At 41.7% G+C, this 18,994-nt stretch overlaps 1 protein-coding gene across 4 annotated transcripts in view; it reads left to right on the top strand.

The window, feature by feature from the left end:
• Nucleotides 1-18,994, top strand: part of PAK3 (p21 (RAC1) activated kinase 3) — a 128,303-nt gene that overhangs the window by 85,018 nt on the left and 24,291 nt on the right. For all 4 annotated transcript variants that reach the window (XR_008433410.1, XM_053955652.1, XM_053955654.1 and 1 more), the window contains 6 exons: nucleotides 5,148-5,344; nucleotides 10,509-10,609; nucleotides 15,199-15,352; nucleotides 16,377-16,414; nucleotides 17,649-17,780; nucleotides 18,383-18,545. Coding sequence is in view for 3 of the 4 variants with exons in the window: in XM_053955652.1 (XP_053811627.1) it covers nucleotides 5,170-5,344; nucleotides 10,509-10,609; nucleotides 15,199-15,352; nucleotides 16,377-16,414; nucleotides 17,649-17,780; nucleotides 18,383-18,545 (763 nt within the window). In the remaining variant the exon portion in view is untranslated. The remainder of the gene's footprint in view (nucleotides 1-5,147; nucleotides 5,345-10,508; nucleotides 10,610-15,198; nucleotides 15,353-16,376; nucleotides 16,415-17,648; nucleotides 17,781-18,382; nucleotides 18,546-18,994) is intronic.

The following is an 18,994-nucleotide window of genomic DNA, read 5'->3' as shown; positions in this document are numbered from 1 at the left end:
TTGTATGAAAGGGAAGCGTTCTTGTTGTTTCTAGGGTTATAATTCCTTCTGTAGTTTGTGTCAATGCAGCCTTTTCTTCAGGGCTGTTTAAAGAAGGGATACAGTGGCTGTTTTGCACCATGTGCATGTGGGGGAAGTGATAGAAAAGATGTCTTCACTCCAGAGGGCACACTGGCTGTGTCTGCCCTGCCTGCAGAGCCAGCCCCACACACCTGCACACAGTCTGCAGGCACCTGAAGGTGGAAGCAGCTGAGCACAGACTGCCCTGGGGGTGTTATGGACCCTGAGTACCCAGACAGGGTTGTCTTCACTTCAGCTGATGCTGAATATGGCCATTTTTAGCAAAAAGGCCTCAATATTGTATTCTCACTTATCCAAGTTTTACAGAGAAGACAGCAAACATCTTCCACAAAATTAGTGAAATCATGACTGTATCTGTTCTGTCCAGCTCACTGTCTGCTCTTTAAAGGAGCTGTAAGAAAACTGCAAGTAAACTTGCAGATGTAGGAGAGCAGATACAGGTCTGAACTGGGCTGGAAAATACTCTGTAAATACCTGAACAGAATGTCTCAGTACTCTCTCTAGAGAGAATCCTTCTCAGTTACATCACAATTGATTTTTGCAAATGGATAAGTGTCAATGGGAGCAAAATTTGGCACATACAACTAAGTAATAAATCTATTTTTGCAGGAAGTATATTTATAAACAAAGAGTGAGCCTTGGATCTTCAAGTTACATTTGCAAAGCTACTGCCTGAAAATTGGCATGGTTCCTTCCAGTCAAGTGATCTTGGAGACAGTTTTGCTGCATCACAAACTGCAGTGGTATGTCTGAGGCCTTGGAAATGAACACCAGTGTCTCTGCAAACAGGATACTGTTTGTGAGTTTTAATTGGAACCAGTCATGTTTGAAGGATGCAGACTTTGAAATAGCAGGGCTAGCCCAAGAAAGCTATTCAAGATCTATCCACAGTGTTCCCCAGATACACAGGGGTGAAGAGCTTACTGAGATCAAGGCCCAGCATGAGATTCTGCTCTGAACTTGAACTGAATTTAACAGATCTTTTGTGTGTATATTATGTTTTGAAGACATTTGAGTGCTTCAGATATGTTCCTTCCTCTCCTCCCTATCTTGGCAAGGACTAGATGCAGAAATATTACAAGACAAGCTTTTGCAAAAGGGGAATTGAGTCACAGAGAAGCTGAATGCCGTGTATTTAACGTCAATGTTTGTCTTCTCACTTAACAAAACTGTTGATTGGAAGAGGTAAGGAGGAAGGAAATGGATGTTGGGTCATCTTCTATAATCCTGTAATAGTTACCTAGAAGCAACTGACCTGTCTGAGAATTTAATTTTAGCTTTTGCCATTTGGCTGGGAAGCTCTAGCTAACACACTCAAATACACTGTTGTATTTTGGCACAACAGTCTGTCTCTTTAAATGCTTCCTTAAAGCTGATGGGCAGTGACAAGATTTTTGTCTGGAAGTTGGTAGTTGTTGGTCACCTGTCCTCTTTGTTGCACAAGTGTGATTATCTTACAAATTTCTTTTTAAAAGATTACGAGCACTGTCTTGGTTGCACCTAATGGCTGAGATGAGGAAAATGCTGTTGATTGTGCACTCCATTCTCTTGGTGAGCACCAGCTGGCCTCTCTACAAGCTGTCCCTGCTGACAGCCTGGGTGGTTCTCATGGCCCTGGTGGGTATGGTCAAGTGCTTTGGTAGCTGTGTTATTTCAGCCTACAAACCAGCACAAACCTACCAAAAAAACTCCACACCCCAAACTCCCAAGCAAGGAAAAAAATTGAAATAGAAAAAAGAAAAGAGAGACATAACAAAGAAAAGAGAGAAATAAAACCAGAATTTGATTGACTGAATATATGGATATGCCATATAATTTCCAGTAGATGGAAAGTGTGATTTGATGGAATTAGTCAGAAGTAGATACAGCAGGACCAAGGAATTGTTATAATGACAGGAAAACCTGGCCCCAGAATAGAGTATAACTTGAGCTGACATTTCTCTGCAATGTAAACCTGAGAGTTTTCCCAGCTGAATATATCTTATTGCCCCTGCATTCATTATAAGTTTTCTCTAAGTTTGGGTTGGAGTAAATCAGTACAAAACTCTTAAAATATGAAGTCTTATGTGATAGTGAATGTTCTTTTGTCATGATGCAGTGATACATGAAAAATCTCTAAATTAGAATGAATGGAAGAGCAGATAGATTCCTCTGATCAGGAAAACCATAAATTTTAAGTTTCTTGGTGTGTATTACTTTGTGGTTTGCTTTAGTCTTGATTTAGACCAGCTTTAGAAAGTTAATATCAACCGTTAAACCTTCCAGGCTATCTTCCCCCGCCTTTTTTTTTTTTCTGGTTTAGAAGTGAATAAAAGAGCTTTGTACAGTTCTTGAAACTGAGCCTGAAACAGCTCTGAACAAAATATAGTGTTCCTTTCAAAATCTTGGAAATAATTACATCATGGGCAAATTGGGCCAGGAACCGTTAATAGTATTCTTTGTGGGATGAGATCCCATGGGAGGACCTATTTCAGCAGACTGGCACTGTTTACAAATAGATGCAGTGACAGGTACAGTTGTCCCATTCTGAGGCACAACTGAAACTCTGGCTTATAATGGACTCCTCAGCATAACTGCCTTGCTTTTGATAACAAGCTGAAAACGTGCCGTGGTGATCCTGTGGTCATCTTCACACTGATCATCCTGGGACGGAAGGCTGTATTTGGCACTGGAAAACTATTTGTAGGTGGCTTAAAGAGAAAATAAAAGCCTTGCTTGCATAAGCTCCTGGTCTTTGAGAATTGCTGGAGGAACAGGGAGCTGTGTCCAGATGTCTCTGCTGGGCTTCATAAGCTAGGAACTCTGCACAGAAACCTGGGCATCACAGACCTTCCCTTCACCAGGATAACAAACAGAGCATGATCTCCTTGGTACTGTACAGTAGTTTTCATTACTGGCTCCTGCCCACCCTGCTTCCTTATTAGAAAACCTTCTGCATTTCAGGATGGAAATCACAAAGATTAGTAATATGAACTGTTTGACCTCAGTCTACAAAAGCATTTAGTTCTCTAGGTAAGCAGGCTAGTCTGTACTTGAAAATTACACTGGCACAAGCTCTGGTGTGGGCACAATTACTGCTGTTTCTGGGTGATACAAAGCACTTTACTGCCTGTGTATGTGCTTCTACAGGAGGGTGGGCTGTGTTCCTCCATCACCAGAGCACGTCTCTACCTGGACAGTGGGACTGTGTGAGCAGAACCTTCTCTTGGCAACCAGACACATGCTGGGGACCATGGTTTTTCTGAAGGATCACTTGTGCTTTCCCAGATGGTGTGGTCCAAATGACAGACACATCTTTCTCTCTGACAGCTGCCTCCAAGACGTGACTCCATTAGTTACAAGTGTGTGATTTTTTCCATGCTTTTAGGCCTGAAGGCAAAGCTCTAGAGAACATCACCTGGTCAATGGCTGCCTGTGGTTCAGTGTTACCTGCAGTTACAGGTGGAGCTGAGCCCTCCTACCCCATGGTGTAGGGGAGGTCTGGCAGTTGACACAGCCTATGATAGACATCCTCTTTGGATGGTGAACACCACATTGATCTACCAGCAGAGCAATTGTTTGAAGTCTCCTTAATTTGCTGCAGGGAGAAGATGCTGGAGAAGGTCAGGTCACTAATTTAACACAAACCAGTTGAAGGCAGCTGTGAAGGTGCTCATTCAAACTGCTCCCCTGATGGAAGTGAGCAGCTGGAGTTAGTAGCAGCTTCAGGTGTGTGTTTGTGAATCAGGATCTCCAGGATCACTGCTCCATGCTGTCTGTACTAGGGAGAGGACTGGGACCCAGCTGTTGCTAGAGTTTTCAGCTGTGTGACCTTGGGATGGAGATCTAGATATTTGGGACAGATGCAAACTAGAGGTGTGGTGGTATATTTCATTTGTTGTTCTTTTCACTGGACTGGTGCTTTGAATCTCAAATCTGGCTTTTTGGGATTTAATTTAGATGAAATTAAAAATGTAAGTCAAGTAATTTTAAAAAGTGATCATTTTATGTGTGGTAATTTAAAAATGGTAACAAAGGCTAAAATACCCATGTCATGAAAAAGAGTCTGAAGTGAACATCTCTAAATGTTTCAGTTGGTCATTTAGCTTTTACTCGTAAGGTAACATCAGTTAAGGCAATTTTTTCCTATTAATGTACCACCCGTAAATCTGGCAAAATTACAGTTATATCAAAATAAATGTGGTTGTTGAAAATGTTAATCTCCATTCTAATAAAAAAACCAAAGCAACCCAAGACCAACCCTGCAACCCCAAAACCTCTCAACCATGGCAAACCTCTTGACCAAAGGAAGAGCAGCTGCTGTTACCACTGGCGCTTCAGGACTCTCTGTGTGACAGTCACCATGTTTGGTTCATACTTCTGGAAAAAAACTCTACATCTTCCATAGCTGAAAAACAAGTTGCTTCCCTTTAAATTTAAGAGAGTAGCTGATGAGGGCAATAGCTTGTGTTACCTGTGAATCAGCATGAGGAGAGATCCAGAACACATCCACAGTGATGTGCATGCGCCTTCTGTAAAAGGGGCTACATTGATTTAGGGGATGGAAGACAAGATGCCTACAGAATCATAACATTTAAAAAGTATAGCCCACATAATTTCTGATCTGTCTGAAATTATACTCTATTTTTGGGTCTTAAGCCAGTTAATTTTATGAAGTGTTGCTTGCTACCCATATCCCCTCAGCGAGGACCTTGTTTCTTACATAATAAAAAATGATTGACTACAATGCCAGGTAGTTTCAGTAAGTCATTTAACTTTTACTTTGGAAGTCTGTTTGAGAGGAAAATTTGGATTGTAAACAATTACAGGGAAATAGTTATAAATAAAAACTGCAAAAATCTGTAACAGGGATATAGAAAAAACTGTTTTTTAATGGCAGTACCTTGCTTTTTAGGAATTAGCCACTGAATTTATTTACAGCAACCAGCAGCAACCTTATTCAGAGCAGACTTCTAACAGAGAGATTTTCTCATGCCACTAGAAAGCTTTTCCTGCCCTCTTTCCTGCCCAAGCCACCAGCCTTGGCATCCTCCCTTGACAGGCATGTTTTGTGTTGTGCTTTGCAGGAGGCTGTGAGGGCTGCTGAAGATGTCCGATAGTCTGGATATTGAAGAGAAACCTCCAGCTCCACCATTGAGAATGAACAGCAACAATCGCGATTCTTCAGCATTAAACCACAGCTCAAAACCGCTTCCCATGGCCCCCGAGGAGAAGAACAAGAAAGCCAGGCTGCGCTCCATCTTTCCAGGAGGAGGGGATAAAAGTAAAGTATCAGCAGTGCAGATGGGGGGCTCTTTCTCTGGGCTTTCTGGTGGTCATTGATTTTCATGTTTATTTTCTGCCACTTTTCTTTCTGTTTCAGTTGCAGGCCATGGTCCCAAAGCCTTCTGTTCCAATTACTCTAGAAACACATTTCAAAAGAGGAGGAGGTGTTCAGTCAGCTACTTTCTTGTCTATGAAAAGACGCTAAAATGTGCACACATTGTGAAACTCACCTTTTAAAAATAATTTTATAGTTATACTGGGGAATCCTTTTCTTTGGATTTTGCTTCGCATTAGCAGTAAATACAGAAATGAGGATGTGTCCTTGTGAAAATATATTTGTAGAAGTGACATGGCAATATGCCTGACACTTTGGGATTTTTTAATGCACTTACATTTCAAGAACAGGAACAAAGCTCTTCTTGCTTGTTCCTTTTGCAGTGAAAGTGGATACAGAATGGCTTGGTTTATAACCAGCTAGGTGTGGATGCAGCAAGAGAGTCTTTTAAACATGCAGCAAACAGCATTTCCTTTGCATTCTTTGAAATGCATTTGTGGAAAGGAGTGTGTTTTGAGTTGGCATATTTACAGGTTTAAGGGAAAGGATCTTTATTTCTAGTGCCATGGGAACTGATGGGCTGCACCTGCAAGGCTGATGTCACTGCAAGGCCACTCTTGATTATCTTTGGAGGGTTGGGGTCACTGGGGGATGTTCCTGATGATGGGAACAAAGCAAATGTCGATCTGGGGAAGTGCAGGCCAGCCAGTCTCACCTTGGTCCTTGGGCAGGTGGTAGAGAAAATCCTTCTGGAAACCATTTCTATGCAAATGAAGGATAAGAATGTGGTCAGGAATAGTCAGCATGGATTTGTGGAGGGGAATTCATGCTGAACTATACTGACAGCCTTTTACCTTGAAGTGACAGGCTTGGTGGTGAAGGGAGAGCAGTGGTTGTTACTTCTGCTTTAGTAAGGTGTTCAGCAGAGCTTCTCACAGTATCCTCACAGACAGACTGGTGAGGTACAGTATAGGTAAGTGTACAGTGAGATAGACTGAAAACTGGCTGAAATGCTGGACTCGGAGGTTGTGGTCGGCAGCATGAAGTCCAGCTGGATTTCAGGAGTGATTCTGTCTTCAGTGTCCCTCCAAGGAGAGCTCAGAACTATACAACTGTGGTCATTCCCTTGGAGCTCCAGCTTACCTGTGCTGCCTCATTCATGAGGCTTTATGAGGTTGTGTGGAGCAGCTGGAGATAGTCTGGCATTCAAAAGTCCTCCCAGGCAGTAGAAGGCACAGTGGCAGTCCCATTCCTTCCCTCAGCCACAGGCAATCCTGATGACTTTTCTGATGTGAGGACTGTAACTGGATGGGCCCATTTCTTAGGCAGACCTGGCCAGTTCACTCTGCAGATTGTTCCCCCAAATGTCTCCTTCTGGGAACAAAAGTAATTTTCAATTGATTCTTTTTAAAGGCCAAAATGAAGGTTTCTCCCAGCTTGCTTAATTCCTGGAAAGACTTGGGTCACTTCTTCCCCTAAGTGCTAGCAGGATGGTTCCGAGGAAGCATTTCTTGATGAGGAGATGCTGTGTAAAATGCATGCAGAGAAGGGGAGACCCAGAAACAACCCCTCCTGGAAATGATCAGTGACATTAAAATGTAATTAACTACCAGTCAGAGCAATCTTAGGGAACATACAAGTGTCACGATTTTAAATGTGACCGTGAGGAAAAGTCAGGTAAGATTTATAGCTTAATTTTCTGGGGTGAAATAATAAATGGAGGAAGTTTAGCTTGACTGGCCAAGTCCCTTGAGGTAGTTTCACTGCAGGGTTGGTTTGTGGGTCAGGGTATCAGCTGGCCTGTGTGTGCTTCACAGGCTCTGTGACACATTTTTGAGACTCCTGCTTATAAAACCGTAGGTGATGGATATGTCTGCTCTTATCTAGTACAGTGCTTTGCAGCATCACAATGTTAAATCCATAGTTCATCACTGCTGCAAGTCACTAGAATGTGAAGAAAACACCATGGTAGGGTATTTCTGTCTGAACCTGCAGGAACTTTGTTGTCTTTCATTTGCTCACCAGACAGGAGGGATGTGAGGATGGATATGGTACAGTGTGTTCTCTCCAAGGCTGTGGTGTGTGTCAGGACTGCTGTGCCTGGGCACCAGGAATCTTTTGCAGTCCCTCCCCTGCTGGAGTGCAGCATTTTCAGTTAGCGTTTGAGCACTTGTGTTTAAAACCTTGTTTTGGCAAGCCACTGATGGCTCTGTGGAGCCCTTCTGTGGATCTGCAGTTGAAATAAATCATTTAGGCAGTAGTGTGCTGCCCCTTCCTGTAACACCTGACCCCTTATGTTCCTTGCATAGCTCCTCACTCCCGTCTCTGGGCTAAGATACCACCATTCCTGAGGACAGGAAGCCAAGGCAGACAACTGAAATAAGTTTCCAGTGTCATGCAGACAATCTGTGTGGAACAAGGAGCTGAACCTGTTCTGCTGGAGCTGTGAAATTGGTCTTCCTGCCTCAGAGACCATCATGGTGATGGGAGCCACAGTGGAGTCACAGCAGTAGTGCTTCATTCAGCAGAGGTGTTACCTCAGCAGAAATTACTTGGTTCTTCCAGTTGTTTGATACAGGCTTGTTCTTTCATTAAACCCCCTGTGATTGCTGAGAAATAAATTCTTTCTGTGTGCCCAATGGGGACTCCATGAGGGCACTGTAGAGCATTCAGCCTAAAGAAGTCAGGAGGAGGTCACAGCTCAGATGCCCCTTTCAGATGTCTGTCCATGTTGAGTTCCTGGGTGAATGATGCCACTTCCATTGAAGCTTCTTCAGACTCGGCTGCAGAGGGGAGCAGAGTCTGGCCTTTAGGCATCTGGTCACCTCTTGTACAGAAAAACAAGAAAAGGGGGAGGGAGAAAAACCCAGCAGAGTAAAGAAAAATGGAGGAAGAAAAAAAGGACAAGTCTACAGAAGGAGCAGATTAGGGAGGAGGATGGGAGGACAAATGTCAGAGGCAGTGGAAGGAAGAGGTAATAGAGGAAAGAGCAAAGTGAGTTGAGGAGGAGGAGGTGAGCAAACAGGAAGGCATAAGCATGAGGTCAAACCCTTCCTCATTCTCTGACAAAAGCTGCTACTTAACTGAGTCACATTTTTCTCCAAAACAACTGCCCTTTTAACAGATTGGTGATGATTGTGATGCAGACTGTGGAAAACAGAACAGTCTTTCCTTGCTCTATTTTAACCTGTCATAGGTGCTGAGGTGGTGTGGAGGCCCTCATGGCTAACTCTGTGCAGCAGGAGTGTATTGTGAGGGCCATTTACAAGAAAATCAAATAGGAATGTTCATTACAAACCCCTTGTATCCATTCAGTCAGGTGCTTCAAAGAAGTCATGTCTTTTCATATCATTTTGCCAGCTTGTGTGAAATAGAAATGATATGATTTGCAGAGCCCAGACAGAAACATCAAAGTTTTTACACTGGGAAGAGGTGAGGTTATAATAAAGAGATGTTTAATTCTGTAATTCATTTATAGTGTATCAGCATTTGGACAATAGGTGTTGTATCACAGGTCCATGAAGCAAATGAGCTAGATCGCTTGTCCTCCAGCAGGAGAATCATAGAATGAACAAATGCTGCTTTTGATGGAACATTTTTGTATCATCCCTTATTTCACTTCTAGACTCGACTGCTGCTTCAAACTGAATTTGATAGTCCTTAAATGTAATTTTTGCTGCATTAGCTTGCAAATGAGGAGGTAGAAGAAGCCAGTTTTGTTATCTACACACAGATGACATCTTCTAACTGGCAACGTCTGTCCTGAAAATTAAACAACAACATCTTAGTGGTAAAAGAAGGGGAAAGCCTTTGCATTTGTATTTTATATATTGCTGTCATCTTACTGAATGCTAAATGAAAATATTTCATCAGTGAACAATGTATAATGGTGTGCAGCACGGACAAAAGGTGACAATTATTTAATGGGGAAAAATTCAGCAACGCAGAGAAGGGATTAGAAGCATTCCAATATACTGTAAGTACAAAGAGCAGAGCATCTTTATCTTAAAGGAGGCTGTAAGGTAGAATAAGAAATATGCAAATAGAGGCCTCGTGGAGCTACTGCCTGAGCAAAGACAAACTTGGACTGGGAGGGCTGCTGGTACACAGTGAGTCCAGCCTTGGATGAAACCCCTAGATGAACCTATGGAGGTGGCAAACATAATATTAAAACACTGCAAGAAAGTGAAGGCAGCTTCCCTCAGCCTTTATTCCACTCATTCTTTATCAGGGTCGATAAAACTGGGCTGAAGTAACATTTGTCAGTAGTCAGAAGTGCAGGAGATAGATGACCACAGGGCATCCCCAACTTTCAAAAGGTTGTAAAGAGGGAGGGAGATGAGAAGCAAATGCAGGTTGACTGACTTTCAAGTCTGCCTGCTTAACTAAGATACTCCACACTCCGGGAATACTGGTGGAGTGATTTAAAAAGAAAAAAAATCTGGAGACTAATAAGCCTGCATTTTATGATCATATGTCTTAGTTAATTGAGAGTTCAGAGTTTTTCCAAAGACATTTATGGGATTCTGTTGCTGGGCAGATTCTATCTTTCCTGCAACAGAGTTACTGTTTCAGCCTTCTAGTTGGAAGAGGAGTCACTGCATGAGCTGCTGGTTTTCACAGAACCTGTAGGAAAAAGAATGGTTATCTAAAAAAGCCTTTCCTCTGATTTGGCTGATTTTGAAATGGACTCAAACCATGTTGGAGAACAGACACCCATTCACATGGTGTGTCCTGTGTGATTTACTTCTGCAGGAACCTGCAAAGTCAAATAGGAGTTAGTTTCTAGATATGAAAACTCAATGAAAAAAAGAACTGAAAATAGAAATCATACTGGTTTAGAGATAGCCTGAGAAGACTACTTCATGAACGGCTTGCTTTGGCAGCAGTCACATTGGCTGAAAGAAAATAAAATAGCACTTTGTAGACCTTCCCTAACAGGAGTTGACAGGCTGGCATTATGATAACCTAGGTCTGTTTCTCAAGTTGGATGGATGTTAATTGATTTGTTTTCCACTTTTAAAACACTATTTTGAGCACACCTGATTGTTAAAAGTTTTAAATGAAAAGCTGTTCAGGAAATAAGTGCTTAACATTTTGCCTTCAGCCAACAAGAAGAAAGAGAAGGAACGTCCTGAGATCTCTCTTCCTTCAGACTTTGAACACACCATTCATGTGGGATTTGATGCCGTCACTGGAGAATTCACAGTAAGTAACTGCTGTATTTTGTGCTTACCAGAACTTCTAGTTTCTTGATGGTAAAATAACGTCCTATTGCCAGAAACATCAGATCACAGCAGCCAGGCTGTGAAGAAAGAGACTTTTATTTGTTGGGTTTAGGATTTGGAGTGTTTAACTTGGGATTCAGGCTGCCTTTTTTTTTTTTCTCCAAGGATTGTCAGCAGACTGTCTGTGGGAAATGAAAATTAGGAAGAATGTAGGTGTATGCTTTTATCAGTCCCCCAAGCTGCTAAAAGGGTTGGTTATTCAGTGTCTTTGGGAAAGTATAAAAAGCCCCCCCACATGCTTTAGCGGACAACCAGCCTCAAGTGCAAAGTCCAGCTGCTCTGCAGGTAACCCTTGGAGGCACTCAGAAAGCTGCAGCACTGTGCAAGTCCATTCATTTTAGTTTAGTATCCTACAAAACATGTTTATGCACTAGGTGATCAGTGTTTCTGGCCTTTATGTATTAGTAAAACAGCTGTCAGCTTTTGCTTCTCGAATCTCAACAAAGTGTTGGGGAAAATGAATCTGATGGAAGCTCTTTGAAGTGTGCAGGGGGCTTCAGAGCATTTTTTTCTCTGATTACTAGTAGAGTGCTGAAATCATTGTTCCTTAAAGCTGAGATGGCAGTGATCTTACCTTTTTTTTAAGCTGTGGAGGTGAGAGGGAGCATTAGCAACTCTGCTGCCACCAGTAGTGCCCCATGAACTGAGTGGTCAGACTGAGTAGTCACCATTGTGAACTGTGCTAGTGCTGACTGGCTGCATACACCAAATAGGATGGGACAACTCATTTGCCTCGACAAAGGATAGCTAATTTTCAGAATTTGAGCCCTAAATGTGATTTCTTCGTAATTTTCTACTTTGATTGCTACTTATGTTTCACAAAAACGTATCAGAAAGCTGGAAACTTTGTGTCCTACAGTAGCAGTTGTAACAATAGGAATAACAGTAGAAGAAAAAAGACACGTTTAATTACAGCATGTCTTCAAAGGAGTAGTGAAATTGAATTATCCTTAGTAATTAGGAAATACAGCTACATTTAAAATAAGTGGACTAGTTAATTAGGATTTTTAAAATAGATGTCATAAAATCTTACTTTGAAATTTATTCTGTGCCAAACCCTAGGGCTTGACTAAATGCATGTTTAAAAAGCCCAGATGTGGTCATTTTTGATCAGAAGCTTTGCATAAAGCTTTTAAAATTGTGTTTTCCCTGCTGTCTATCCTGATTTTTCCTTTTTTTCCTCTCTTTCTTTCCCTGTTGCCACTTTATTGTTCAGGTTAATCTTCAGTGCCATTCTCCTTATCTTTATATCATATTATGTTATTTTATGCTTTTGTTTCTCTCCTTTTTGTGTTTGCATCACTTCTTCTTGTCTGTCTTCACTTTCCCACTTTCCTTTCTCTTCCCACTGGAGGTTCAGCTGTTCTTATTTTTTATCTGTTCTTCCTTTCAGCCTTCTACCTTTATTTCTATCCTGTGTTTGAGACTTTTTCCTTCTGACTCCAGGCAAACACAATGGGTCACACTCATGTTCTCTCATAATCTGACTGGTGATCAAGGTCTTGGTTAGTTCATGTCCCTGCCAGCTGGAACAGAAAGGAGGGGCATCAGGCTTAACACACTTCAGTTCTAAGCACAAGCACTTGCTATCTGTATTTCAGGGGTCAAGATTTGGATCATTTTGAATGCTGTTATTATCTACCAGTGTTTCAAAACAATCTCTAGCATCAGAGACCTTTTAGGTTTTTTGCTGTCAGATGTCACCAACACAAAGCAAATCAATTCTACATGGCTAAATAGGTCTAGCTTTGTTGCTATAGCACAGTTTCTTTTTAAATACCTTTTTCCCTTTCGAAACAGTGGATGTGAGATGTCTGGTGGTTTGCAATTACCCTTGTTCCTGAAGTGTGGAAGTGAAGTGCTGCAGTCTGAGAAAGCTGTAACCAATTCAAAACTAACCAAAAGGACAGTTGACTTCCCATGTGCAGTTTGCCAGCACAGGGCTTAATGCTGTAGTCCTCAGTGGAGTCCAACATCAATCAAAGGAAGGGAATTTTTTGCACCATTAAGAACTAGATATTAGTCCCAACTAATCCCAGATGCAGGCACCACATTACACAGTACATTAGCCATGTTTGGTTTGTCCCAACCTGGATAGAACCTGTGTATCAGCTGGGTAGTCACATGGTAAGTACGTCCTGCAAAAGGACTGCCACTAGCCCGTACCATGTTCTGATATTCCTACTGTCTAGTGGTCACGCTGTCTGCCTCTTTGAAAAGTTTGGAAGTGCCATGGGAGTGTCCAATCAATGTGCAAACATATGGGGGTTTTTTGTTTTGAATTACTGCAGCTGTCATGCCAATAGTGCCTGCTCTCCTGGTTATATGCAATGCATTGGGCCATTTTCTGACACCAAACCATCGCCCCCAGCTGCATCCCTGGATTGCTGTTAGATGCATCCTAATGCACAGTTGCATGGGCTCCTGAGTTCTGGCTTTCAGGCTTGAGCACCAACCTGTGTTGTCCATTGTGAAAAAAACATTACATCTCCATTTCACTGTGCTTGGAGCAACCACATTTGCTAAGAAATAGGGCTTTTAAAGCAGAGAATAAAATTGGTTGGAACTGTTGGGTGGGAGCATGTTGCTAGAGCTTTATGTTCCTTTATTTGAAAAAGGAGTTGGATTTTCTGAATGAAGGACAGCGTGGTTAGCAGGCCTTTGGGGCGTGTTTTTTGTAAGGCATGCATGTTTGCAACCATTTCCTCATCCCCAACCTAGAAGAAAATGTGGTCACCCACCAAACTTTTAAAGCTTCTAGATTATGACATTAGTAAGTTGGAAAAGTTGTGGCTGTAGATCCAAAGAAGTTGCACGTTCCTAATCTAATCAAGCATTTCTTTACAATTGTCCTGATTTTCAGTCTGACACACGCAGATTGTTTGTGTTGTGGCAATGCACAACCTTCCAGATTTCACAATCTGACTTTGACCATCTGCTCTCTTCACTGGTCAAATGGTGATCTCAGGGCTGGAGAATGCCCAAGCTTGGAAAAAACTTTTATAGAGGCATTCAAAAATGGTAATCTGGCTTCAAAACTAGTCAAACAGCAAAAGCCCAGATCCTTCTTTTTTTTCTTTTTCTTTTTCTTTTTTTTTTAATTTTAAATTGACAAGGGAAATGACATGTAGTTTTTCTAGTCAATTGCCATTAATTCTCAGGAATGTATTTTATGAGGAGAGAAAAACTGTTTAAAAGAGAGAGGAGGGGGAATGATGCTTCCAAACTTTGGAACGGTTGTGATTTTTCTGTTCTCCTAAATCTGCCTTCCTGTAGCCTGTCTACCACCTGATCTATTTGGTATCCACCTCGTAACTCCCATTTTAGATGGGACTTGCCCATTCTGGCCCATTGGTTTCCTCCTCCTACCACCTTCTAAGTTTTCCCACATTCTGTTTTAACTTTCTTTTCTTTCTTTATTTACGTCCATTACAGCCAGATCTCTATGGCTCACAGATGTGCCCAGGGAAGCTCCCAGAGGTGCGTCACAGGCCCCAAATGCTTCTTTGAGATGTCATAGCACTGCAGCAGCAGGTTGATGTGTGTGCAGTAGATTTGTTGCTTGGCTTTTCCCACTTTTTTTCATCAATCCTAAACTTTGGAGGCCCATGTCACACATTGTTTTGTGGACAATTTTTGAGAAGAAGCTATAGGGAAGTAGATTGGGGTGGCACGTTTTTCCTTCAGTGAACCCTACAATTCACTGCTCAATGTCAGCTGTGCAGTAAAGGGGGAAATGACATGCTGTTTAATCTAGGGAATTATCCTGGATAACTGAAGCAAGTTCTCATCAATAGAATTTCAGTGTAGAGCTGGGGCTTTCAGTGATTGGATCAATTTTCAAATTCCACCTCACCCATAAGATGTTCAAGAATTCATCCAAGGCTTTGGATGAACTCTCAGCCTGTTTTATGAATCCCTGGTTTCTGTATGTTAGCAGTAGAGAATCTAGAAACATCCTTTGCACCTGTGGTATACCTCAGTGTTATGATTTTGAGAGCTGAAAGGCAGATTCTTTACCCCGCAGTGTTCCCTGGTATGCTGAAAATTAATTGTATCAGTGTGGGGTTTACCTTTAAATCAGACAGCAGTGATCATTTCGGCAAAATGTGTTTGCATTCCTAAGCATGAAAAGCCCAGTGTAAAGCTCCTAAAAAACACTGTGTTGTGCACCAGTAGAGAATCGTCTTGTTATGTCTGCCGTGAATCACCAGGCAAACAAGCTTAAGCCTTAAATCATTATTCCATGGAAGAGCAGAGTTGATTTCCAGAGAAGTTTCATGCCCTTTTTTTTCCTCTCACAATCATTACTTTTTTTTTTAAAGTTGGGTCCTGGTTTTAGCTAGATTTTTGATAGAGAAGAAATGATTGCATCTAATTTTAATTGTAAGGTGTCAATCAAAATTTCTGCAAGTAATCTTACAACGAGCATGGGATCTTGGTAAAGATCTGTGAAGCTGCAGATTTTAAATACTCTAAACCCACTTTGTTTCCACTCGATGTCTACAGGGCATTCCAGAGCAGTGGGCCAGGCTACTACAGACCTCCAACATAACAAAACTGGAGCAGAAGAAGAACCCACAGGCTGTTCTAGATGTTCTCAAATTTTATGATTCGAAAGAAACAGTTAACAACCAGAAATACATGAGCTTTACATCAGGAGGTAAGTTGACATCTCCCAACAGGGGAGGTCAGGCTCCAAAACAAGTCAGAGCAAAGTTCAGCATTCAAGTTGTCAGGAGGCAACCTGAACCAATTCTACATTGTGGAATACTCCTGAAATTAATTCAATTTCTGCTTTTTTTTTTCCCCCTAAATGTCATTAAAATGGTGACCTTGCTTTGTTGCAGGTTTTTAGAACTAACCAAGATTTTGAAACAAAAATGCCATTAAGATAGCATTAGTTTGGCAGAGTGCCTGTCAACAGCTTCAGCTAAAAAGTGGGTGTCAGTAGCCAACAGGGTGCAGACAGCATTTGGAGTGAACCTGCTGGGGTTCCATTTCCTCCACAGGATGGTCTGTGGCAGTGGAGTCTGTCATTTTCTCAGTTTGAAGGTTCAACTGAGACGTCTTCCAAAATACAGCTTCTCAGAAGTCTTTCTAAAAACTGTGCACTTATCTCCAGGATTGAGAGAAAGCATCTTTTCTTTTCCCAAATTCCATAATTAAAGGATTTGATGCTTACTGTGTCCTAAAATAGCAATTCCCTTTGTGATGAAATGCAGACTTCATAACAGTACATGTGTGCTCCTGAACCCAGGAGCTGTTCTCATGCTTTGTCAGAATAGAGCTGCCATGTATGCAATTTATTTAAAAAAAAAAAAAAAAAAAAAAAAACAACCAAACAAACAAACAAAAAAAAAAACCACCCACAGGAAGAAAAGGAGAAAAAGCTGCTTTAGCTCTTGGGTGAAACAGAAGAACAATTTGCATTTAATTTTGCAAGTTAAAGAACAATTTGCATTTTCTTGACCAAATTTCTATTTACTTTATTTATTGGCAAACAGGCCAAAAAACAGACACAGTCTGGAATTTTGTCCTGTTCTCTTCCTTGCTGTTGCTTCTGAAGGGATGGTGTGAAAGAAAAACAGTCTCTATTTGGGTTAACTTGTTCTGTGGGATTCCCCAAAACAGGCAAGGATTTTTTTTCTAACAGCATCTGGTTCATTCTCCTTTGCTCATTGCAGATAAAAGCGCCCATGGATACATAGAAGCCCATCCGTCGGTGAGTGGGAAAGTAACCTTTGATGTTCCTAGTGTTTAAGAACTGTGGAGCAAGCCATGAGCTTTCCCTGGCTGATTTATGATTTTCCATTTGAGATCTTTTTAAAAAGATGAAAGTCTGGTTTTGCAGACAGAAGATTGCTGGCTGGTTTTAGCCATGGTGTATATCACTCACAACAATATGCAGCACCACCTAATGAGCCCATTTTAATTTTGTTTTCAAAATTTAGAATGCCATTTCTATCAAGTTTCATGATTTCTCCTTAGTACAGCTAGATATATAACTGAATATAAATGAGGTTATAATTTATATGTAACTCAGTGGAACCACTGAAGGAAAGTTTTAAATAACCATCCACTCTAATTAATGCTGGATTGCAATAGCAATCCCAGAGATGTAGGAGTGACATACACATTAATACTGACCAAATTTATTAGGGTTATTGTTAGTGAATTAAATAGCAAGTGACTGAATGGGGATTTTGGCTTTTATTTTAAAGTGTTAAGCAGCTTCATATGGGGTTTGTGATACCACAGCCAACTGTGTATAATGAAATGAAAATCATCTTTGAATATTCACACTTCAGATTTTCAATCAATGCCACTTCCCTTGTCTTTAATAAAACACATTTCTCAGAGGAAGTGTGGTTTCACCAGAGCAGAGTAAGCCTTCCCAGTAGCTTTTCCAGTGGATATGGACACCTTGGCAGATGCTGTAGTATTTTTGTCTAGCAGACAGAGACAGTAGTGAGACAGTCAGCATGACAGCTTTCCAAAATTACTCAGGTCTCCCTGTTTGCTATGGGCTTCCCTTACTGGTACTACTACTGGACCAAAGGGATGGCATTTTAAAGATAGTGACAGATGTGAATATGTTGAATGGTGCCTTTGATTTGCATCAGTTCTCCAAGTGGCCTGTTGTAGCCAGCTTTAAAGCAGTTGGTAAAAACTTCAGAAGGTGCATTTTCAGTTTTTTTTGTTTCATTGTTTTGTTTGTTTTTAATGGGATGACCTGATATAAGCCCCTGCCTCTGAGCAGCAGCTGGGACTGGTGGAGTTCAATGCACCTAAACCTTTAAGTGTTATGCTGAGTTTAACTTAGAACTTAGGCCCATAGGAGCATGTGCATGTCTAGATTGGCTTCTGATGTCTTGGAAGACTAAGGGTGTAGGTAGCTGTCAAAGCTTCAAAGTGCCAGGATAGCAGCTGTCACTCACAGTACTGTCTGTCCACAGAGCACAAAAACAGCATCAGAACCTCCTCTGGCTCCCTCTGTGTCTGAAGAAGAGGATGAAGATGATGAAGAGGAGGAAGATGACAATGAACCTCCACCCGTTATCGCCCCGCGGCCTGAACACACAAAATCAGTAAGTGCCAGCTTTGGTTAGGTCTGTGTTTGGTGCAGTGCAGAGCTGCAAGTTTGTGATCAGACAGCACGAAAGGGCTGAAGGTACTTTGGTGGAAGTCCTGTCATGACACAGAGCTTCACTCCAGCCACTGACACTGGGAAAATCGGGTTTGAACTTTCACATTCACATGTCAGTTTCCTGACATTCTGATGAGGGCCATGGCTTTCTTCTTACATCAGGTAAGAGGTGCCATCATGTCCTTTAATGCTACAGGTGTGAAAATGAGCCACTTTGTCCAGCTGTGCAGGCTCCCTGTCAGCAGTGATAGCTGTCCAAAGATGCAGTTCATATCCTGGCAAGATGCATAGGACACACTGTCCTTTGGAGGTACCTGCCCCTCTCCATGGACTATATCAGCAAATCCATGAAAATTGAACATGAAACTGGCCATGAACTTGTATCCTTTCGTTTTTGCTTGTTCAGTTTGAGAAGTGGGCAGCAAAACCAGTTTTAGAGTCCTGGATGTGGCTGATGCGATCTTCCTAAGGGTTTGTACTTGAAATATGATCTCGGGATCTCTGCCAGCCACCTTTCTGACACCAGATATTTTCTTGTTACAGATCTACACACGCTCTGTTATTGAACCTGCTGCTGCACCAGCACCAGCTAAAGAAGCCACCACTCCCCAGCCTGAAAACTCAAACACAAACACCCTGTACAGAAACACAGACCGGCAGCGAAAAAAATCCAAGATGACAGATGAGGAGATCCTAGAGAAACTGAGTATGTATTGGGTATTTTGAGTCTGCTAGAGCAGTGTATTTCCTGCATGTGTCAGCATTAGCTGTACCAAATGTTTCTCGCAGTTTAGTGTCACAGAGTCATTTACAACTCCCTACAGAAACTGTTGTGCTTCAAAGCAGCAAGGGAACACTTAGGGTGTTCGTGCTGCCTCTGAGGGCAGCTGGGACTGGGTTGGGTTTGCCTGAGCTTCCTTCTGTGCTTAAGGCAAAAGCAGATATCATTTCTGGTTGAGCAAAATGCTGTGACCTAGTGAATGATGTAGGAAGCTCCTGTGTACTAATGGCCAAATGAAACAGAAAGTTTGGGTTCCTAAATTCTCTCTAGACTCCTAACTTCTCATGATTCATTGGAGTCAGAATACTTTGCAAAAATATGTTGGGTTTTTGGGTTTTTGTTTGTGGGAGGTTTTTTATTGGTGTGGGTTTTTT

This window comes from Vidua chalybeata, chromosome 14 (assembly GCF_026979565.1).
Source record: "Vidua chalybeata isolate OUT-0048 chromosome 14, bVidCha1 merged haplotype, whole genome shotgun sequence".
Classification (NCBI taxonomy): domain Eukaryota; kingdom Metazoa; phylum Chordata; class Aves; order Passeriformes; family Viduidae; genus Vidua; species Vidua chalybeata.
Note: the sequence above shows the minus strand (reverse complement) of the source record. Positions and strands in the feature narration are given on the sequence as shown.